The sequence below is a fragment of the Aulonocara sp. 'chitande type north' Nkhata Bay genome, linkage group LG7 (assembly GCF_057382095.1).
Source record: "Aulonocara sp. 'chitande type north' Nkhata Bay isolate Kocher_YH1m ecotype deep benthic linkage group LG7, A_spYH_male_GT1.1, whole genome shotgun sequence".
Lineage (NCBI taxonomy): Eukaryota > Metazoa > Chordata > Actinopteri > Cichliformes > Cichlidae > Aulonocara > Aulonocara sp. 'chitande type north' Nkhata Bay.
The window spans coordinates 37,022,504-37,045,533 of record NC_141350.1 but is presented as its reverse complement, the minus strand read 5'-3'; the positions used below and the strand labels follow the sequence as shown (position 1 = coordinate 37,045,533).

Below are 23,030 nucleotides of genomic sequence, written 5' to 3'. Positions count from 1 at the left end.
AATGTACTCAATGGTGCAAAGGTGGAAGGCTCTTAATAGCGCAGGGGGAGGAAGGGCTGTCTATCTAGAAAGGATTATAAAACACACACATGCACACACACACAAAGGGCAGTGCCAATATCACATAAAGACAGATGAATTTAGTGTGCTAATTATTCCACTTTTGAAAAGCACCGCATGCTTTCAAATATAACATTTTTCTACAAGTGACATTTCATCAGGAGCATTTAGGTGGCTGTTCACTCCCTTCAGCCTCAATATTCAGTGTATTTATTATAATCTATTTTAGTATTTTACTGTCCCATTTGGGAAATTTGCTTTGCAGACAGGCCTCGCAATAAAACCACACCGTAGAACCATTTAATACAAAACAATAAGGCCGCATATAACTAGACAGCCATGAAACGCATAGTAAATTGCTCTAATATAAACCCATCTTGACCACAGTGAGTCCACAATGCTGGGTGCACTTATTTCTTTTTTTAACTGAGCAAGGCTACTTAGCTACTCTAAAGTAGAATGAATGAATGCAGAAAGCGCATCAAGTGAATACCGAGTTAAATGCTTATTTAAAACCCCCTCATTGTGCAACCAAGGAAAACATTCAGGATAATGTAAATGGATTATATACATGGCTTTACATCTCTGCCTGAGTAAGGGAAGTAAGATTTTTTTTTTTCCTCTTTCACTCTCCCACATAATCTAGAATATTGTTTGTGCTATTTAGGGGAAGAGTGTTGAAAAACCAGGTTTACTAGACAGACAGACAGGCAAGCGTGCAGGTGCCGGCCGTGTCTTTGTCGTCAGCATTCTGCATACCAAAGTGCTGACAGTTGCCTGCATGAACGGCTCTGACAAGTTCAACTATCATTTGGGATGCGTTCTTCTGTTTTTAGCCCAGAACTGGAAACGGGAGAAGGCTGACGATTGAGTTGTTGTTATTGGCAGTGTTCAGCTGTTTAGATGTGTCTGTGTGCGCAAGCATGCACTTGGTCTTCAGCTTTCATATCAGATATTTTTCACTATATACATTGACTCATGTCAGTTTTTCATGACGAGCTGAAGGTGTTATTCTCGCCACGTTATAAAAAATATATTTGAGGATCCTAAAGCGGTTTCTGCCTGTGGTTGAGCATGCACATTTCATTGTGTACAAGTCTACGCATGTTGGCTTTTGTATGCCGTCGGGATGATTAACTGATGCTACAGCGTGTATGTACTGCGGGTGGAGTCCCCAACGCTGATTCATGAAGTGGTATATGTGGAGCAGATGGGAATCAGTGTGCTGTCTGGGAGAAGTAAGGTCAGGGGTTGTGGCTGGGTCACACTCTGTGGGAGAGGAGCATGCTCAGCAGAGATGACAGTGATTGTATGTAAGTGAGGGGAAGGGAGAGGTGATGGTAAGGGTGAAAATGAAAAAAGAAAAACAGATCAGTGTGAAGTCAGGGAAGAGAAAGCAGGAAGCATGTTGCCTTTATTTTGGTCCTGCTTCACTCAGTGCATGACTTTTTTCCTCATCAGCGCAGCTATTGTTAGTAACAGAGTTAATTGTTAATTGATCCAAAGAGTGATTAAAAAGAGACAGCTAATCTCCGTCTCTGTGGCACACACACACACACACACTCACACACACACACACACTCACACACATATGGACTGTAGAGAATGAGAATGGATGTTTATTGCAGGATCTAGTGGATGCTAAGGTGCCGTGGGGGCTATTAAAGCCCTCACTTAAAAGGGACTATCAGGGAACAAAGATGTGTGCTGCTTGGAGGAGGAAGGGGTAGAGGGGCTGGAAAAAAAAGAGAGAGAGAGAGAGAGAGAGAGGCCAGGCAAAGAAAGCAAAGTCCTTGGAAGAGTGAGCAGAAGGAGGGAATAAACAGAGTGAGCACATCTGGATTGCCTCAGCAGCATATTTGTGCAACATCTGGAAAAATTCCCTGGAATTTAAGGCTCCCCTCCTTTCATTTAATTTTTTTCTGCTTTTAACTTCTTCTGTGTCCTTTTTTTTTTCTCTTCCTCTTTTTTGCATCTTCAAAGTCTCTTACCTTCTTGCAGCATGCATGTAAATACTCCCAAAGTAATGCATGTAGAGCCCTTGTAGACTTTATAGCTGCCCAAATTGGGCCCATGTGACCAACTCCCCTTTGTGCTGAGCTGGGCTAATTAAGTGGCAGAGAAGTGAGAGGGCACCCGGCTGTGGATCCAGACTCAGGCCAGACCTGCGCCAAACACAGCTCCTCATAAAACTGAGGAAAAAGGAAAAGCATTCCTCCACTTTTTTTTAAACTTTTACTCGTAGTGCTTAAAAAAATACCATATATATGTATATAAATAAAAGAACTAGCGCACTTTTCTGATATAGCTGTGAAAGGGCCACTGTGTGTGATTACAGAAACACAAATGGGCTTTTGTTATTTTTAAAACATTTTCTCTTTCTTTTTTCTTTTCTTTATGTGGTTTGTTGTCATTGAATAAAAAATACGAAGAATGATTTCACAAGCCTTCCTTTCAGATGTAGTATCCCAAGTCGGCCCGAAAGACCTTAGTATTTAATCAACGCCTCAACTTGCTTTATATCACTTAGTTTTCACAGAGTCTGCAGTGCTCTGTTCAGCTAAGAGGCCCTTACAGTACATTACAGATGCACAACCAGGCTTTTGTCTGTCTCCTCGGTGAGATCACAAGAGCGGTTCTCTCCCCTCTCATCACTGGTGAAGCAAGCCTGTGTTCATTAGTGATTAAGATTCAGATGGGCTCTAAGCACCTTCTGTCTTACCTGAGCAAGGCTCCTCATGGGTCGGCAGCGCTGACAGGAAGGTAGCTCTCTTAGAGTGCAGAGGAGAGCACAGAGGTACATGCTAATGTGGCAACTGTGCTGATCAAAAGGGATGCATCGTTGGGCTCCTTCTGATGGGCTTACTTATGCGGGGCCCCCTTGAGAGCTACAGTATGTACAGGCAGGAACAGAGCAGTGATCAGTGAAAGAAAGAAAGGAGGATAGAGGAAGAGAGATGGTGAGTGGAGGGGAAGAAAGAGATACTTATAAAGAGGGGGGATAAATGACAGGCATTTCATCCTTCATCAGGAAAGATGAAGGGAGAAATATAGGGAATACAGAGCAGTTAGCCTCCAATCAGTAAGGTAATGAATCAACATAGTCTTTGACTGAACATTTCTCAGTTTTAGGCCTTGGAAATATCATAATTATTTGTTACAGCTATTACAATCATCTCGCTCAGCCTGTTTTTATGTTGATCTAATTTCCTTTATTATCTGGTGTCTGACAGCAAATACGCTGTCAGTCATTTGTGTTTCTGTGAGGATTGTGATTTTGTGTTCTTTTTTCTCCTCGACGTTACTCTGCAGCTGAGCTACATCTTTCTGCCTGGCTGAGCTGACAAGTTGCACGTCCTTCTAGGAATGCTGATGTTGATGATACTAGTGTGTGTGTGTGTGTGTGTGTGTGTGATGTTAGCTTACAGTGCATTCTAATACTTATTTTAAATATTGATATCATTTCATAGTGGAGGAACATGTAAAAAAAAGGAAAAAATAGAAATGTAGTGAGTTTAGTTAGAGGGTTGTGCTTTCTTTAAAATTTGAATCTAATGGCCGGAGGGACCGAGGATTATTGGATATACACACTACCTTGACATCAAGCTACACTAGAAAACATTGTCCACGTGCCTTAAGGCCATTGTATTTACACACATCTCTGTGTGGTCCTGCAGAATGACCTTGTTTTGGCTTGTCCACTTGCCCATCCTTTGATCCAAATTAACTTTGCTCCTTTGGACCCCAGTTTTTGAAAGGGGGCACCACTGCTCAGCGCTAAACAAATATGACGGTCTGTCTCTCTTGGTCAGTAATTGTTATTTGAGATAAGAGTTTTTACCCTGGAAGGCAGATTTAGTATTTTTGGAGCAGTCTTGCGCTTCACTGGCTCATCATATCTTGTGCTTTCTGCAGGTAGACATGCGAGTGAGGTCATCCATGGCATTTAGGTAGCTTCCGAAAGGTGCCTCTCACCTATTAACCTGGAGCTCCCCACGCTATCAAAAAAGGGCTTTGTTCTTATTGATGTCGTTTTTTGTGCACCTTAGGGCCAGTGCTTAAACACACATACAAAACACGCACACGGTAAAACTGCAAATAATTCTTTTAAGGTTAACCAGAGAGTTTTACTTTTACATCATAAATGACTCTAATATATACACCAAGTCAAATGATTGTTTAGATTTGGGGTAAGTAATTAGTTATAAACCTTAAATTCCAAGGCTGTACACGCTGTGAGGTGCAGAGCTGTGGAAACATAAACAACGTCAAAATAAAATATTAGATTATATCTTGCAGTCTTATTTAAAAAAAATTCAAGCAAAAAAACAAACTCTGATTTTCTATTCTAGTATCCCTGTTACAACTAGTGAGTTTTTGTGTAAGAGGCTTAAGCAAAGCTAAATTCCTCATTAATTTGTTGGAAATTATCAAAATCTAAAAATAGATAATTACACTTTGTACCATTTCACTTTATTTAGAAAGAGAATTTAAATGGGCTGGCACTTATGAAGCACTTTTCTACTCAATTTGAAGTTCTAACATTCACACTCTCTGATGGATCAAACCACCAACCTTCTGAAACGTCTTTCTCTGTCTCCTGAGCCTCTGCTTCCCCAAATATTTGTGTCAGATATGTCACAGATGAATCATTTATTTGCTGTTGTTGTAGGTCTGATAGAAAATGCACAGCGCTGGGCCTCTGACCTCAAAACCTGAGGGTCAAACCGATCAGAGCCAAAGGGGCACATGTTGTTCTGGAGACTGGTGTTACATTACATCACATTGATTGGCTTTCATTTGCTGGAGAATCTCCTGTTAGACAGGAAGTGACAGATTTCAGTCCATTGACCAGCTTTTTTCTCTCTCTCTCACACCCACCCACACGTATACATACACACACACACACACACTTATGTTTCCGCTGTGTATCTCCTCTTCTCAACCGACCACAGAGTCACAGTGAATGAATGATTGGTATTCCACATACTGGGCTTCAGGGGATTGACTGAGCTTATGGCCAGCTTAGCCTGCAGTTCTGTGCTTGATTGGCAGCTGCAGTTTCCTCAGTGGAGTAGGGTGGATGGATGGTGGTGGAAATGATGGGTTGATGGGGTACTAGTGACATTTTGCATCTTGCGACATGCCATCCTGCATTACTCTATAAATGTCTCACTCATACTATTGCATTCAGACAAGCTCCGAGTAATGATGATGCCAGATCACTATTGAAAAGCTTAATTTGGAGGCTGTTTTGGTCAGTGAAAATTTCACCAATTTTTATTTCCACTGTTAACTTCTTAACCTTCTTAAATATTATGATTATGACTAGTTTTGACATTTTCTTTTATTACTTTTTTTGTGGCATCTGCAATTGGTTTGCTAGTGGGCAATCACTTTGCTCTTATTTTGAAAGTTAAATTACCTCGACCCAGCCAGCCCCTACCTGCAGCCGGACCGGGTTCCTGTTGTGCCGACCTGCGGTGGGTAGGGATCGTTTAGGTTTTATCCGATACCGGTGCCAAATCGGTACTTTTGAAACAGTGCCGGTGCTTAAACGGTGCTCAAACCGGTGCTTAAAGAATGGAGAACACAAAATTGGTCCAAAAACCTCTCATGTTCAGCTGGTTCACCAGGCCATCAGACTGCTGAACACGTCATAGACACCTCAGCTTCACTACTGGAACTTTAACATTATGCACTCCATACTGTACAGTAATGCCACTGTTTTGCACATGTCTCACTCTGTATATTTTATATATTTTATTTATTGTTTACTCTATTTAATTTGTAAAATATGTGTACACACACACACACACACACGTAGGAAAATATTTAGTATACACATCCAGAAATGCATATACTATTATATATTGTACATATATTTATTAGTTTCAGATGTAGCCAATTCTTGTATTTTGCTTGTTTACATTATTGTATTTTGCACAACTCTGTTTCTTGTGAAGCTCGCACACAAGAATTTCACTCACATGTGCTGTACCAATGTACCTGCACATGTGATGTGACAATAAAAGTGATTTGATTTGATTTGATTTGGTTTTTGTAAAAAGATAACAATGTTAGCCTTTTCTGCAGCTATAGGGCATATATGGTATCACTCTTGGCTGGAAGCAGTGCATAAACAATGGAAAAAACACAAACTTTGTCCAAAAACCGCTCATGTTCAGCTGTTTCCCTCTTTTTCTTTGGTCATTTTAGCCTTTTTGGCCAGGGTGAAGGGAGTATCTGCCATCAAACAAGAAGACAGCCGCATGTAGCTATGATGATGTTTGCTAGTTCACCTTACATGCATTAATTTAATAACGTGGTTAGCCTACTCAACGTAAATTACTCACGCAGAGAAGAACGGCTGCTGCTGCTGCCATCATCATCCGTCATCATTTCTGCTACACTGGCAGGGCTAGGGGCCAGGACTCTCCTCTTCGTGTTTTTGGGTATGTTGCAAACTCCGGGTCCGATAACAGGCACCACACCGCAGTAGATGCGCTCGGTGTGAGGTCTCGCAGCAAGCTATCAAATACAGTGCATTTCTTGGTTTTTGGGGAAAAAAAAACGCTATGCGTCGCCAGGTGTTTCATCGGATTTGAGGAGTTACCTCCTTTGACAGTATCAGCTTAAAGCACTTGTTGCAGGCTGCTGAGTTTGCATCTTTTGCTGTGAAGTGCAGCCAGACTTTTGACCGCTTCGCCTTGGGCATTTTTAATCTGTAGCTCTGCATAAAAGAACGTACGTACCTGGCCCCGCCTACTATCCTCGGAAACGTAAAATGATTGGCTAGAAGTGTATCACAGCTCAGGGAAAAAAAGCACCGAAATAAAGCACCGAAATGTGCGCTGCTTTTCGGTCTGGTTACTACCGTTTATGTCAGAACCGGTGCCATCATGGCACCGGACACCGGTACCCATCCCTAGCGGTGGGTGTGCCTCCTTCTGCACACACATACATGCAGGCACCACTAGAACGGACCATGCTGTTTATGTGGTGTGTTTTGCATTTAGCCTTTCGATAATATGAGTATGAATCAATATATTCCTCAAGACCTCGTGTTCAGGCTTGCTGGCACACTTTTGCTGTCACACTGTAAGTGGTTAAAATACGTGACATCTTTGTTTTTGTAACATTTCACTGTCCTTTGCATTTACCCAGGATAATGGGCAGTGTATGTTACAGCCATTAGCCTGTCACAATGGAACCATCTCCTGCTGGAACCGTGTCCCCTCCTGTTATGATCATTTTCATGCTATCGCAGGCTTTCGCTTTGTTTCCTGTCTCAGAGGGAACGGCTCGCTCAAGTCTTTAATGCTCTGTTTTTGTGCTCATTGAAAAGCCTCGCTTCCAACCAGCATACAGAGTAGCTACACACTTGCTATGCTGAGCCTCATTCCCCCATGGAAGAGAAATAATTTATAAAATGAAATCTACATTTGTTGTGTAAATGACCACATGCTGTAGGATATTTAATCCTGCCTGTAGTCAATCCCAGTCATGTGACTTGACCTAGTTCTCTATGCCTCCCACTGGCTGTCTCTCCCCTTTTTCTCTCTTTCTCACTTTCCTTTTCTCCATTGACTTGCTCTCCCATTGTTTTTTCACTGTCTGTTTTTCACTTGTTTTTGCCTCTTCTTTCTCATTTTATCTCCCAACTCGTGGTCCATCCACGTGTTGGCAGCTGCTCCTTTACATGACTGATCCAGTGACTTGTCTTTTCCTTATGATGTGTTAATATCTTGTAACAATGTAGCTGACAACTTTGTCCTTGATTATGGACTTAAAACAAACCAACTTCAAAAAATGAGACATTTCTCATATAAAAGATGTGACGCCAACTTAGAGTTATTACTGAATTTATGACTTGTCCTTGACAGCCTACTAGAGTTTTTACCAACAGTTTTTTTTTCTTTTTCATTTAACTTTGACACTACAGGTGTGTTGGAAACACACTTTTCTCCATGTTTTCTCCTTTTTCTCTGTAAAAGCTAAGTTGAACTGTACACTTCCATCTGCCCTTAAACAGTATCAATAAGCTTGTTCTCCATTTGATTGTCATGCACGTGCATGCAAATTGAGGTTTGTTTTCTTATTCATTTGTAGACATTTTGTGCGTGTTGTCAGTTTTACCTGTGCTAAGCTAAACATTGCTGTCAGAAGCTTTTCAAGAGAAAAAGGAAAGGGGTGGTGTTTTTATTACTTTTCAAACAATACCATTTAGATTGGAGGATATGATAGATGGATAAACTGACACTTATCTGGATGAAAGCGTAATTCCAGCCAGCTTGGCATATCCTCAACTGGAATGATTTGGTTGCCTCTTGGAATGTGTGGCATGCATCTGTTCCTGAAGAGCACGAGAGATCACTCAGGCTTTGGAATAATACTCCAACCCATAACAAGCCTCGGCTGTTTTACTCACTCATGGAGCACTACACACTTTACATGTCACTGAATGCATGGATATTTCCCATGTGCTCCAGCTTCCTTCCAAAGTCTAAAGACACGCATGGTGAGTTAATTAGTGATTCTAAATTGCCAATAGGTTTAGCGTGTGCTTGGTGGTCTGTCTCGTTCTGTTAGCCCTGCAATGGCCTCACGACCTATCCAGGATACACTCCACTAATGTCAGCTGAGATCTACAAGCAAAGGAGTGCAATCAGTGGGTTGACCTACCAAGTCTGAAATGACGTCTAGAATTAGAGATGAAGCACAGAAAAAATTATGAATCGCATGCAGTTGTGGTGCTTGTGGCATGAATGTAATATTTTTCTATAAAATGTAATAAAAGTCATTAAGATGAACCTGTTTGCAGTTGAGAGTAAGCATTTGACTGCTGAACCAAAAGACTCAGCAAGGTTGGGTTCCTCATAGCATTTCACAAGTTTTTACACGTGTAAAGATCCAAAGAGCAAGTTGAGATCTTTAGCCAGAGCTTTCCTGGAAAACTGAACCTTTCCAGGTATTTGGTAAAGATCAGAGGATTACTTAAACCTTTGGTGGAAAATCAGTTTCATTAAGACTTTCCAAAGTTTTTATAACTGTTCATATATGAGCACAGACTCTATTATATACTTATAAATTATATATTTACATATAAAATGTATGCATGAATGAAGAACTATGATTTGCTATGAGTTTTCTGGTAATTCCAGTATATGTGCATTTTTGCGTTTCCCTAAGGTTCAGCACACTTAAGGTATGTCCATAATATCGGACCTGATGCATGAAGGCTTATACTGGAGAGAGCCCCGTTGTCTCCACTGGTTATTTTGGCCCAAACTCTTCATTCCAAAACTTGACTTTTCTCCATAAGCACTCTCTTCCTGTCCAATTCTTTCTAAGTCCAGCTTGGGTCTTTCTGAAATATTGATACTGAATGAGAAGTGTATATTTTAGAACTGATTTCATGTTGAATTGAAAGCCTGGACAGGATTATGCAAGTGTTTTTTGTTTTGTTTTTGTTTTTGTTTTTCAATCTGGAGTCATCTGACCCTAATGGAGCTTTCCTGTCAAAAAATCTGGAATCAGTATTGCTGGTTTTATAATTTTCCATTCATATTTAATGGCTCCAACGTAAAGAAGCATTTTAGACAAAGAGTGCACTTTATCCTTGTCTTTGAAACTGTCTTGCAAGTGGTCTGCCTTGTGTAATTCTTATTCTACTGTATTATGAATTTCACTGGTTTTTTTTATTGTTATGCTGGTTTTTGGTCCACACCCATGCAGAGCAGCTGGAGCACCAGATGTTTTTGTTTCAAGTTTTGAATTATGTACTACTTCACATTAATGTATTTCACATAGGAGACTCAGTTTCTCAACATATGTATGTATTTTTTTGTTATTGAAGTATTTATGAAATGTTGCTATAACTTATTTTTTTAAACTGATGTACTTATTCATGAGGGTCTAAAAACCTCCAAATTACCTTGTGTGCGTGTTTGTTTGTTTGTTTTTTTAAAAATGCTTTTATAGCAAATTATTTCACTGATGATTAAGAAAAAATGTGAGGACGTTGTACAATCTTTTGGTTGTAGGTTGGTAAAAATTGAAAATAATAATTTCTGGATTGTTAAAGGCTTTTTACACAGTCTTGTGAAGCATTCCACGCGTAACCTCTATTATCAGTAATTTCAGAAGTAAAAGCTTCTTCTAGCCAACATGAAAACACTAAACTTTTTGCTGTTGTTGAGTTGGTTAGAATTTGACTGTGTCAGCTCAAATGAGACTGGAAGTACCAATAACGGAGAATGAGAAAATGCTAATGTAAGTCTTGACTTAAGCAAGTGTAAAGCTTGATTGTTGAATCTGGGTCAGAGTTATAAAACATATTGTTCAGAAGAGAAGAATAGATGACGTCTGTGGCAGCACAGGTCCTTCCTTCTGTTTTGACCATCGTTGTTTGTACATGTTTACATCCTCGGCATGTGGGTTGAAGATGTACTAGGCTGAGGCAACAGGAGGTGGTTAATGGGAGACTGTGTGCTCCTGTAGAGATGGAAGCGTGGGCGTGTGGAGACAATTTAGCAAGCTAACAGGAAGCGTGTTCTGGGACCTTCCGCTAAGACTCAGGCAGACAGTGAGTGGGGCACAGGTCGCTACACAGTACCACACCTTCATTTTGCCAGAGAGCATCTCTGTTCAGCTGTTGGTGCGTTAGATTTTCCCTGCAGAATGTTCATCTGTGTACCATTGTAACCCAGGTCCCACATAACTATGATAAAAGCTAGAGTGTATCATAAAATGAAACTGGGCTTGAGTTTGTTGTATTACTAATTTATACCAATACCTTCTGATTAAATTAATCTGTATTTTATGCAAAAAATGTATCTCAACAGTTATTTATTTCTGAAGGGAAAAAAATAACATGAAGGAGAGTCACTCTTTTTTATGAAATGAACTAAAATGCAATTAACCAATGTAAAAATTAGTGCATGGGATAAAGATTTTCAAAATAAAACACCAGGTCCCTTAAGTTCTAACCGTTCTTTCTTTCATAAACAAAACTGTTTCCTTACACCTTTTAAAGTGGAGAGAATTTCACCTTTTGAATGCATATGGGTACCACTAAAACAGTTCTCATCAACTTAAACAACATTTGTACCAGTGTGCCTTGACACACACATTTACTTGTCCAAATTAAACCTGAAGAATCGTATTTGTTGGCCTCAATGATAAACCTTAGATGCAATCCACAATGCGATGCCTCACGACATCTTCTTCGGACATAGCTTGTGTCCGCTCCCACAGGTTCAGCCTTTACCACTCATCGATTTTATTACCATGAACTGCTTCTTTTTTCAATTTTTTTTATACAAAAATCTGAATAATTTCAGCCATTTTTTTACATTACTTTCTAACATAATTTTCTTTGATCACTCTAAAATGTCAACTATGATAAGGAAAAATAAAATCGAGGCCCTGAACTTAGGCCAGAACCGTGTCCAATTGCAACTATTAATCACAGCTAAAAATAGCACTTTTGATGCTACACTGAAGCCGTGCAGAGCAGGGTGAATACTGCAAAGTATGGCCTGAATTTCCACCCATGATCCATTAGAGGAAGCACATAAAACAAAGTTTTATCTTTCCCTTTCTGGTGCTAATATTTCACAGCTGAGAAAGGGCCAGTGTGTGCTTTGCCAAGGGCTGCTGGTGTGGGCAGATAGTCCGTCATGTGAACGGCTACTGTAAAGATCAGCAGAGGGATAGTAGATTTTTAAATGCTTCCTTGTGTCCTTCCTGCGTGAAAGGAGCCTCTTTTACCCTTACAGCTTTTTTTGAGTCCAATCACACAAATTTGATTAGAGTCGTTTGCCCAAGGAGCTACTCTGGCTGCTGGGCGGCAGTGAGACCTTTGTTCCCCTATTTGCCCTGGAGAAAGGTTCTGACGTACACAAGTAGCCTTTGAACCCCCCCCCCCCCCCCCCCCCCCTTCCCCTCTAACCTCATTTACCACACTCTTAGTTTTTCTTCCTGCCTCTGTCTGTCCGCTCATCAGAGGCCTTCTGCTGGCTTCATCACATCACACTAAGTGAAACCTAGAACTCTTAGATGTGAACATGAACTGCTGCATTTGTGTCCTCTCTGCTAAACACTACTGCTTTGGGATGTTTTATGCAAAAATAAAAGAAGGAAAGAAAAGAAAAAGAAAATTGCACATGCCTGCCTGTTGGAAGCTTTCAGTTAAGTTTGAGTCATTCTATAAATATATTGGCAAACAATGCATGGCTTTTATTTTGGGTCTTTCTGCAAACTTTAGTCCTGCAGAATTCAACGCAACAAGTAAAGAAACATAAAGCAGAGTTGCTGCTTGTTGTGTTGAGCTCTGGTTGAGAGTTATGTGCAGACAGTGATGCACATTCTTATCAGCATGACTAGCAAATGTCATGCCTTGTGATTATAAGGTCGATATGGAAGTAAAAAAGCAAAAGTGTTCTAGTGCAACACATTTAAGAGCCAACAAGGTGGTGTAGATTGTAGTGCACACTCCTCTGCAAATGTACTGGCAACCAGCAGCTGTTGGACTGGTGGTAACTGGTTAGAAACCCTACTGAGTGGTCAGGTGAAATGGAGGCTATGCCTAAACACTTCCATCTGTCATTTGCGTTGAATTGTCACACAACTCTTGTGTCAGAACATTAAAGTTTATGGAAGGAAAGTATGGCATATATTGAGAACAACAATCAATCCAACAGCTTGTATTGATGGAGGTGGTGGGTTTGATTACTTGTACCCAAATTATGTATAAATGAAAGGACAAATAGATATGTCAGTTATTGCTTTTGGTTTTGTTGCTTAACATTCCAATACCAACTAATGCAATTACCTGTATATTTACCTTTCTCTATTGATTAAGCAAACGTTTTTTCCGTCAATTATATTTAGAGAACAAAAGTTATCAAAACTAGAAAAAGGCTATAGGTTATAGACAGACAGGCTTCTCAATAACAGCCCTAATGTTACTGTTTTAAAAAAGGTCATTCATGTCAGTTCTACCTTTTCTATAGAGGCTTTGCAGCTTCGAATGTGACACCAGGGCAGCTTCATTATCCTGACTGTGTGAAAGTGCAGACTCAGTTTCAGACAAAGTAGGAAGGCATGTTGTTTTTTTTTTTGTTTTTTTTTAAGAACCGTTACAGAAAGGTGCTCTTGTTCATTTCAAAAGCACCTCAGTTTAGGTCTCACAAAACACAGTCGCTTAATAAGTCATTCAATAAAGCTGTCCAGTTAACTTTTTTTATTGCCAGTCCAGACCTCAGCAGCAGTTGGTTTTGTGACTCACAACTTAAAAGTAAAAAAAAAAAAAAGGTGTTGCAGATTTTAGTCGCAGTTTTTTCTTTTCTTTGTTGTTGTTGTTGTTGTTTTTCAGTTATGATTAATAAACTTCCTTCCAAAGGTAGTTTTGCTACAAATAATCTAGGCTTGTTGTGGCTGAACCTGAAAATTATGTCTTCCTGCCAAGGTCTTCACAGGTCTGTGTCAGCAGATTTTTTCTTAACCGTTCATTGTGACTAAAATAAGCCTCATAATCGGAAGGAAGAGCAAGTCATTAACCTACAGAATCTGCAAATTTTTGATTTAGATTTCAGTTTCTCTGCTTATAAGCCAAATCAGCACTGATAAAAGGAACTTATTGTTTTAGGCTAGAAATTAAATACATAGCAGAGGCCTGCAAATCCTACAAGTGTGTGATAAGGTCTTTCACTGACCTCTGTCTGGTTTGGATACTCAGGGACCCCTGAGGTTTCACTAACAGGGGGATTATATTCCAGGGAAGTAGGAATTCCTCTTATATGTTTTTTCTCCCCAAGTCCACTTGAGGTCCTGCTAAAAAGGTGCATGTATAGTGCCTGTTCAGTCACCAGACGGTTAGACAGGTCTGCTCAGAAGCCTGCATTCACTAAAATGTACCCACTTGGACCCAAATGGGCGCTTGCATACTCACGAATGTGGAAAGTTTAACACCTGTCTAACGTGGTCGAAGCTAAGGTGAAATTTTAGCCCAGAGGTAGTGTTTCTGAAACTGAATGAGGGTGTGTAATCAATACAGAGAGGCATGTAAAAACAACAAGTGCATTATTTCCAAGTTTGTAAAATATGTCATAGCTATTTTTTGAACAAGCATCCTGCTATTATCAGCAAGTAGGTATGGCTTCTAGAGATCATTGATTTTTTTTAAATTTTTTTTGGCTTTGTTGTCGTAATAGATCTGCCCAGACTTTGCTCTGGCTGAGATAAATGCAAGTTTAATGACATGTTTTTGCACGGCTTCCTTCTTCAAAATAGATTTCATCTAGTGGGAGACAGTTTGCTGATGAAGCAAATACACGCAGGGACAGGCTGATGATCAACAAATAAGGGCAGCATTCCTGTCATTTCTGAGAGAAATGCTTCACTCAAGAAATGTTTGATTATCAGTGGATGGATCCTGCATCTTATATATCTAAACAGATGGGGGGAAAAAAAGATTTGCGTCTGTACACAGGATTTGTTTTATTGAATGGTAACTACAGGCATAAGGAGGCGATGTAGGTGGATGATGGAAATCAGATGAAAGTAAATAGCTACGCTTGATGTGTGTCATTTAAAATATAAACACAGTGTGTTACAGTAACCTCTGACATAGTGCTAACATAAGACCGGGCCAATTAATTTCATGATTAATTAATAAATTTAAAAAAAATACATTTATATCATGAGCACAGAAAAATAAAAAAAAAATTTAGCTTAAGGTGGGGCTTAAAAATGGGGATTTTTAAAAATCAATAAACCGATGTAAGACAAACAAAAAAAACAGAAGGACTTGGAACAGCATAATCAGTGTAATTGTATGCTATTTTATACACAGAGAATTCAGTAAAATACATATCTCAAGTACATGTCGGCAAACACAATTGAGCAGTTGAAATCTCCTTCTGTGCATGGAGGTTTGAGGCCTCCTTCAGCCGAAGGTGCCAGTCATGATGGTAACAGTAACGGTTGATGGCCCCCGCTGTCCCATCCTTCCAAGCACTCTATCAGGATCTTAGCCCCTGAAGTCCCATAAAGGAAGGGCTTTTTTATTGCACCTTGGAGATGCATTAGCGGGCCAATGAACTTTGACCTTGGGCTTGTTCACCCTGGCAACATACTGTAGGACATGAACAATCCTTACTCTTCAGGAGAATTCAGCTAGGAACCCTTAAACTCATAAATGCTTGAATGCATTTTCTTCAACAGGCCCCAGTTTGTGAGGTCTTGTAAATTCTGGAGACCTAGTCATTTGTTTATCTGCAGTAAATAAAAAATGTGCTTAAATGAAAATGCTGCAGATTTCACCTTATCAGTGGGTTTTGTTATAACGCCACATTTACACACCTTTGTTTCATTAGAACCTTGTCATTAAGCCTTTCTTTTATTAGCTTTATATCAATAAAAAGCCCTTCTTTCATTAGCAGAACATCTCAAAGGCTTGCCTTCATTAGCACAAGGTTGTAAATGCTGGATGGGATTTCATTAGCAGGCTGTCTTTAATGAGGAAACTCCCAGCGTGTTTACATTGCCCTGATCCCCCATGATGGCTGGAAAGGATAATGCCGATTGGCTGTTAAAGGAAGGTTTTGAGCTTGTCCCTGGAAGATTGGATCATGCAGTTATTAAAGCCAATGAGATCCTTGCCGCTTAGAAATGAAGTGCAAGATCAAACACTTTAGTAATCAAGATCCTGCTTGAGTATATGAACTAAGGCATAATGATGCAGTGCTGGAGAAGATTTAATGACGAGACATGTACCAACCTTACCTTTTACAACAGCAGGTCCGGAACCTGCACATACATGTCGTACACTTTCATCAAGTCCTTCAGGGTTTAAAATGTAAAGCCCTTCACTCAAAATGATTTATCGAGCCAACAGAAAGAAAAAAAAAAAGACGGATTCCTGTCAAATGTATCATTCTTGAAGTATTTTTACAGCTGCCAACTAAACATTTGATGATTCATTCCTTTTAATTATGTTTTTGAGATTTAAACTCAAGTTTTTTATCAGCAGCAACGTAACCAACTTAGTTTTTCTTCCTTCTTTTTTTTTCTTTTTTTTTTTTAAACCATTTTTTTGATATATGGTAGGTGTTTTTACAATACACATTGAGGTTTTGAGATCATTTTCAGCTTCAAACGAATTTTTCTCTCTTTTGTCTTTACCTCTTCCTTATTCTGTAGTGAAATTTCAGATTGCTTTAACATTACTTTGTCTCGTGGGAACATTATTCCAGTGGATTGCTTTCAGAGTAAGGCTTTTTTTTTTTTTTTTTTTGTGGGAGGTGGGTGTTGCTGTCTCCTTAGTTTACTCCTGACTTTGGAAAAGTGCAACTTGACTGGGAGGTAGGGAGGTAGGTAGGGCTCATATGGAAATTCCTTAATGTTTAGTGACATTACTCGAAGCACTATACCATGTGTCACTGTTTGGCCTCCAGCCCCTTTCTTCAACCGGGAGTGTGTCGTGTTTTTGAAGAACTTAATTTGGCAAAGACGGGAAAAATATGGTTGAGTATGGCAGAACTATTGTGTTCCGAGATTCACTCCCTCCCCCTCTCTTGCACCCTTCTTCTCCTTCTCCATGAGTCCTGACACAGTTCCTTCTGAAGAACTACTCTTGTGTGTATGTTTGGTTAAAAAATGGTGTGGTTGATTCATTTTGATGTCCTTCTATTCAGCTTGGAAAGAAAAGAAAAGTCATGTTAATTTATTTCATAGTCTACAATAGAATATTCTTATCTGTAATTAATAATGCCATAAAAGTGATTTGAGTCACTGTGTTAGGGTGGTGATGAGATGGCTTGCACAAATATATAATCTGGTATATCATATTGAAATGATCTTAACTCATACTTGGCTTCCAAGCTAAGAGTAAAAGATTTAACTGCATTATGGTTTGGACTAATCCCATTAAATTGACAGCGCACTTACAAATCAGAACTTACACACACACACACACACACACACACACACACACACACACACACAGAGTCTGTTAGGGTATTGTTTTCTGAATCGCAAACATTTGATTGATCCTCATCCAAGATGCCTGTAATCTTCATGGTTCCCATAAAGCGGGGCTCGGGACTCTTTGCTGTTATTTTAAGATGACATTTTCCAACATCTGATGACAATGATATGATGCTCATTAAACAGTGAAATAAGTGATATGCGTGACACGAGAATAAACGGGCTTTATTTTAGTTTCATGTGTTCCTCTTTGCCTGTTTTATTTAATTTGTGATATTCAAGATGACCTCAGTCTGTCTCTTTGCTCTGACTGATCCAGACTTGAATTATCTTGCCAGTCCCTGAATCATCTGTAATACTAATGAATGTGTCGAATAAGAAAGCCCCACCTGCTCACATGTCCATATGATTGCACATGCACTTCCACATGGTACACCCTTAAAAGCAGGAAAAATAAATATCAGCATCTCAGACAGCTTATCATGGGGAACTAATTCAATATCTCTTTGCCTGTTTTAAATGTCATTCTCTGAGCTCATCTGGAGTGACATGTTTTTCATGGTGGTAATAAAGGAGCTTTATTGGGCTCAGACAACAGCGATGGGGAGGGCTCTTCCGCTTGCTGCTCTTGATGTTTGCAGAAAATCCAAAAGTCCTCCTAAGGAGTGAATAAAGTTTGGATTTGCAGAGGTCCTCTAATGCCAATAAGATCTGCTTGAGCTACCCTGTCAATAAAGATGGAGCGACTGCTTCTCTGCACACACAGGTTTTCCTTTTGGCTGCGTTGTAGGTGAAGCAAAATACCACTCATATTCCACTTTCAGTCCATTTATAAGAAATAATAAAAAATGGTATCATCATCAATCATAAAGGTTAGTGCTACTCAGTCTGGGACATTTTTGTAATTTGATATTAATAGATTTGTAGTTCTTTAAGCTCCATCATGAACCTCCTGTATTCTTCTCTATTTTGTTTTAAGTTCATCAAATTGAGGACTTTGGGATAGTATTAGGGTTCTATAATTCAGGACAGATTTCTCCAAACATTGCTGTTTTGAACAATCTAGATTTGTTTGTTGAGCTTTTCTTTGCTGGATGATGTCAGTGACTTGTGAGCACTTGCCTGGAGGGCATACAGCATCCTCAGTTGCCTTATTGTGCCAGATAATGGCTTCCCTATTGAAAATGACCACTGCGACCCCTGAGACAGACAGTATGACGGCCTCCTCCATCCCCTTCAGGCACCCCAACTTACTCTGGCATTTTGACCACACAGAGCTACTAACCTTAGTGCTGTGCCCAAAAGCCTTTTGCCTTTCCACAAACCAGCCCTAGCCAGCGCTCTGCAGGTTCTGTCCACTCTGTGGAGCCTTCAAGGCTGGATACAGACATACAAAACTCATGGGCAGTGAGCTGGCTCAGTGCCACAAGAGAGGTGTTTAGGGTGATGTACACCTGATTACAAATTTTATTATTAGTAACCTTTATTTAACCAGGAAAAGTCCCATTGAGCTTAAAAACCTCTTTTTCAAGGGAGTCCTGGCCAAGAGGTGACAAAGCTATACATTTTGAACAGTATGCTGGTGCTGATGGTGGCCCAATCACTGTAATGTCAAAGTTTAATCTGCTTTATCATCTTCTCCATATTCCTCCTGTCTTTTGTGTTTAATTTCTCTGTATTTCTTTCATTACAGGGTTCTTGAAGCCCCAGTGCTCTCTAGCTCCTCCGATGCAGCGAGGTCGCTCAGGTGACGCTTGTTCCTGTTTTAGTGGTGTGTGCCCCCTCCATGACCGCCGTCTATCCTCAGGTAACACCAACTTGTTAAACTTCTTGTTGATACTATGTTGCTTTGTTCTTTTGTTTGATCTTGGGGAAAATATGAGGGAATACACTGTGCAATCTAACAGGTAAGAAGTCATCTCCAAACCTGATGCACATACATGTATACGCCTCACAACCTCTGGTTTGAGGTGTGGCTCGGGGACCCTTTCAGGAGGCAGTGTTCCGTCTGGTTTTTATGATTAATGGTGTCTTTGCATGTGGAGCCCCAATGATGGACAAGTTAACAGAGGTGCTCTGAGAATGGCCCCCTTCCTCCCACCATCTCAGTCGGCCCTCTCAGACAAGCAGAGGCTGACATCAGTGGGTATTCTGAACTGAACTGTCTGGTATGTGGCTAATGAATAGGGGTCCAAACTGTGCAGAACATGTGGTTAATGCTGATACATTTATCATTCCATCCCTGAGGCTCCCTCATTCAGCATTATCAGTGCTGTTACCAGCTGAGCTGCCTGCCTTGTGATGAGAGCATGACTTGTGTGCTAGGACAAAGTCACTTCAACATACACTATAAAAAAACAAACAACCTCTGAGAACATCTGTTTGATTCTTCTGCACAAAGTAGAAGTGTTCTAAAATCGAAATCTAAAATTTTTTTATTAGTTCTGAAACAATTTTCCTAAGCAAAAACCTTTATTTTTTTTAGCCTTCTGTTGTTGGAGAATACAAACATTTTCTGAAAGAAATCTGTTTCCTTTTAGAAACAAATTAGCTCAGAGTTTTGATTATTTTGTTTCATTTTGCACTGAACTGCAAATTAATCATAATTCTTTCCTGTTTTGTTTGATCCCCCCCCCCTTTTTTTCTTATTAAGTGCTCTCAGATGCATCTGAGGAATTCATTTATTGAGGTGGTATATTGGATTTAAAAAATAACGAGTAAATCTTATTAAACATTCGAGAACTGTTGATACGTTTTCAAAGCTAGGGAAAACACCTCATGTCCAAAAACTCAAATAGTTCTATAATCAGTAAATTTGTGGGTTTTTTTTCCTTTTTAAGGATTACCAACACAATTCGAAACAAAAAGTTCAAGGCTTTGAATCATAAGTTTTGCTTAACTACAAAATCTGATCAGTCTTGTTGTACAATCTGTGCGTGATAACCAAAGATAGTATCCATGCATGTTTCTTTCAAGTCTGCATCAAAATTGCCTTTAGGACTTTCCACATTTTAAATCGTCTTATTAAATCTGACAGTGATCCAAAAGAAGAAAAGATGCAATCCAATTTAATAATAAGATTACACTAATTTTATTCATTTCTTTGTCTTGTTGTAGTTGTTACTGCAGTAAACGTTTTCCCTTGAGAATGAGACACATTGTTATCCTTGAAACACTGAAAGGGCTCAAAAGACGGGAAATTTTGAATGGAATAATATTGTTCATGTTGTATACAAGATTTATACCTCAATGCTTGTGCAAATTGTGACCTAAGCTTTGTGGGTTTTGTTGTCCATCTGCATGCTATTCTCATATTATTGTATTTCTTAAATGATGCCATGCAATTTAGAACAAACAGTCACTTTAACTCTTGAGGGAATGCTTAGATTTTCCTCATAAGCAGTCAAGGTCACTGTCACCTCATGTCTGTCACACTCTTGTGCAAACCACGAACGCCATGGAGAGAATTTCATTACACCTGGCATAAACGTACACCATGTGCTAAAAGGTAAACGGGTTTGAATTTGGTGGTTAAAGGTCAAGGTCACTGTGACTGCACAGTGTTGGCAGTATTGAATAAATTATAGGTGAATTCTTGCAAAATTTTACACTGCTAACTATTAAAGTAGAATCTTGAAGAGATGGTATTTTATATCCAAAAATTCACTGGCCAAGTGTTCACGGAGGGAGTCTGCGTCTTGTTTTGTTTTTTAACCATAGTTTGTGTATTTATTTAAAATATTATTGGTTTTTATATTTTTTTCAAAATCAATAGTAAATCTTAACTGTCTTCTTTTCTCTTCCTGCTCTGTGAAGGGGGGAGAAAATGAGAACCCACTACCCTCTCTTTCACAGGCAAATACTTTCATATGGACAAGTTTCAGCACGATGAGGTGCACAGTTATTCTACCAACCTCGCCCCCATCTTTGTGTATTTTGCAGAGTTGTCTTGATTGATTGCAACATATTTTACTGTCAGAGTTTAATAATGAGGGTGGATGTGTTTTCCGAACAATTGGGACCATCTGGATAAGTTGTGTAGTCTCACTGAAATATGTTAAAGGTTTTACGTCTTTGTGTTGTGGCTATTTTAAGACTGGTAGGACACCAGGTTACAAGTAACATTAGATTATTTTGTCTGTGTCAGACTCAGGGGCAAATAGAGAAGAGAGGAGGAGTTAGGGGAGTGAAGTTTCTTTTCTTGTTGCTATTCTCGCATGAGTTGTTAAAGTAAATCGGTGGTGTGTTAAGCAGCCAAGAGCACTGGATACCTCCAGAGAAAGTTACCTAACTGTTAAGTCATAGCAGCAGAGGGGTGGCTAGCCGCTCTGGAGTCTAAGTTTATAGACTCTGTAATAATCTGTGGGTCTAATTATGGAATATGTTTCTATAAATTCACCAGTGCCCCTAGATTGTGTGATTGTCTTCCAATCATGATGTTCCAGCTGCCCAACTATGGCCACAATGACAAGTTGCTGTGGGGGGCGTGAGGCGTGTAGGGGTGACCAAGCAGCAGGTTTCTGGGAAGGCTTGCGAGCCTCGCCCGGGGGAGCTGTATTCAGCAGTGATCTGCTGAACTCCGGGCAGCACACTGATGTGGCTCGGCTCCGGTTTCAGTGGTTTTACATTGTTTGGGCTTTTCAAAAACAAACTTTTACTGGAAAGGGACCGTGAGAAATGTAGTATTCAAGACCTCACTTTTCCACAGGATAATGTTAGAAAAAAGGCAAAACATTTAGGGCCTCTTTTCACTTTTTTTTCTGTTGCTTTTTAATGAGAACAAGAAGTCATGATGGGATATTTTTTTTTCTATTTTGGAAATGTGGTGCATGAGGTGAGCGAGTGTAAAAGAGAGACAGCATTGAAAACAGAGCTTTTTGAAAAAGGCCTTCACAATGCAAGCCTTGTGCTGTGATTTGGTCTGTCCTCACCAAGCTGAGCAGAGGAATGGAAAAGATTATCCGCAGGAATGTCTGGGGTGCCCTCAAACGGAGCAGGCCTCGTGACTGGCCAATGGGAGCGAGGCCTGTAGAGCGGTGGGCTAATTTTTTCCTGATGAACTCAGCTGCCTGTTCCACAATGCAGTCTGATTGCCAGGGCTGAACTCGCATATGGTCCGTGTTTGGAGGGTCCAAATGACAGGACCAATTCTGCCTGGAGAGAAAAGGGGGTGGGGATGTTGGACATAGATGATCACGACTGGCTCCCTCTCTTGTTATTTCATTAGTTCTGGATGTGACTGATGCACCAGAAACTCAATCTTGAGTATCCGGCACTACCTGCAGAGATTAACCCTCCAGGTGTATTGTTATCTTGTGATTTCTAACTCTCTATTGATTATGTTTTAATAAGTAACAATTACACATAATACCAAGCAGCATTAGTGTTTAATGCAGCCCTGTTTCATTGCAGTGCCTCAGAATTATCTCACTGCCTCACAAATCCTGCCAATTCATTTGGAACCCGTTTTCTATTCTGACTACATGGAAAGAGGCTTCATTATCCCTCCACTTAGAACCAGCCCAGCGTAAACTGTAGGGCTAGTGACACAGCTCCATCTCCTTGCAAGAAATATGTGTTTACTTGCTCATTGTTTTTCCTGTGTGTTGCTTTTCAGAATTAGTTCTGCAGAAATACTCCATGTGGTGGGCCTCTGGAGAGAGGCAGCATGTGTTTGTGGACCTTGTGGTCACACAGCAGGGTTTTAGAGTAGCGGTTGGAGTGGGGAAGTGGGGTTAATGTCTAGTTAAAGTGGCTCCCGGCTCCTCATATTTCCCATCGTGGGGTCCTGAAGAGGTGAGGAGGGTCATAGGGAGGGAGCTCGTTAGCCTCAGTGTGCTTCGTGCTCCCTGCTCTCTAATTGGCTGGCTGGAGTCAGTGCTGTTCCCGGCTGCTTCCTGCTAGGTCAGAAGCCAACAGGGCTAGAAGTAACTAAGCTGCAGTTTATGGGTCCTGAACCCCATTCATCGGGACAG

The 23,030-nt window shown here is 40.1% G+C and overlaps 1 protein-coding gene across 3 annotated transcripts in view; it reads left to right on the top strand.

Annotated features, from left to right (window-relative positions):
* The window catches only part of rxraa (retinoid X receptor, alpha a), a 158,085-nt gene that overhangs the window by 60,014 nt on the left and 75,041 nt on the right, over positions 1-23,030 (top strand). For all 3 annotated transcript variants that reach the window (XM_086300262.1, XM_086300264.1, XM_086300263.1), the window contains exon 2: positions 18,749-18,862. In XM_086300262.1, the coding sequence (XP_086156388.1) occupies positions 18,749-18,862 (114 nt within the window). The remainder of the gene's footprint in view (positions 1-18,748; positions 18,863-23,030) is intronic.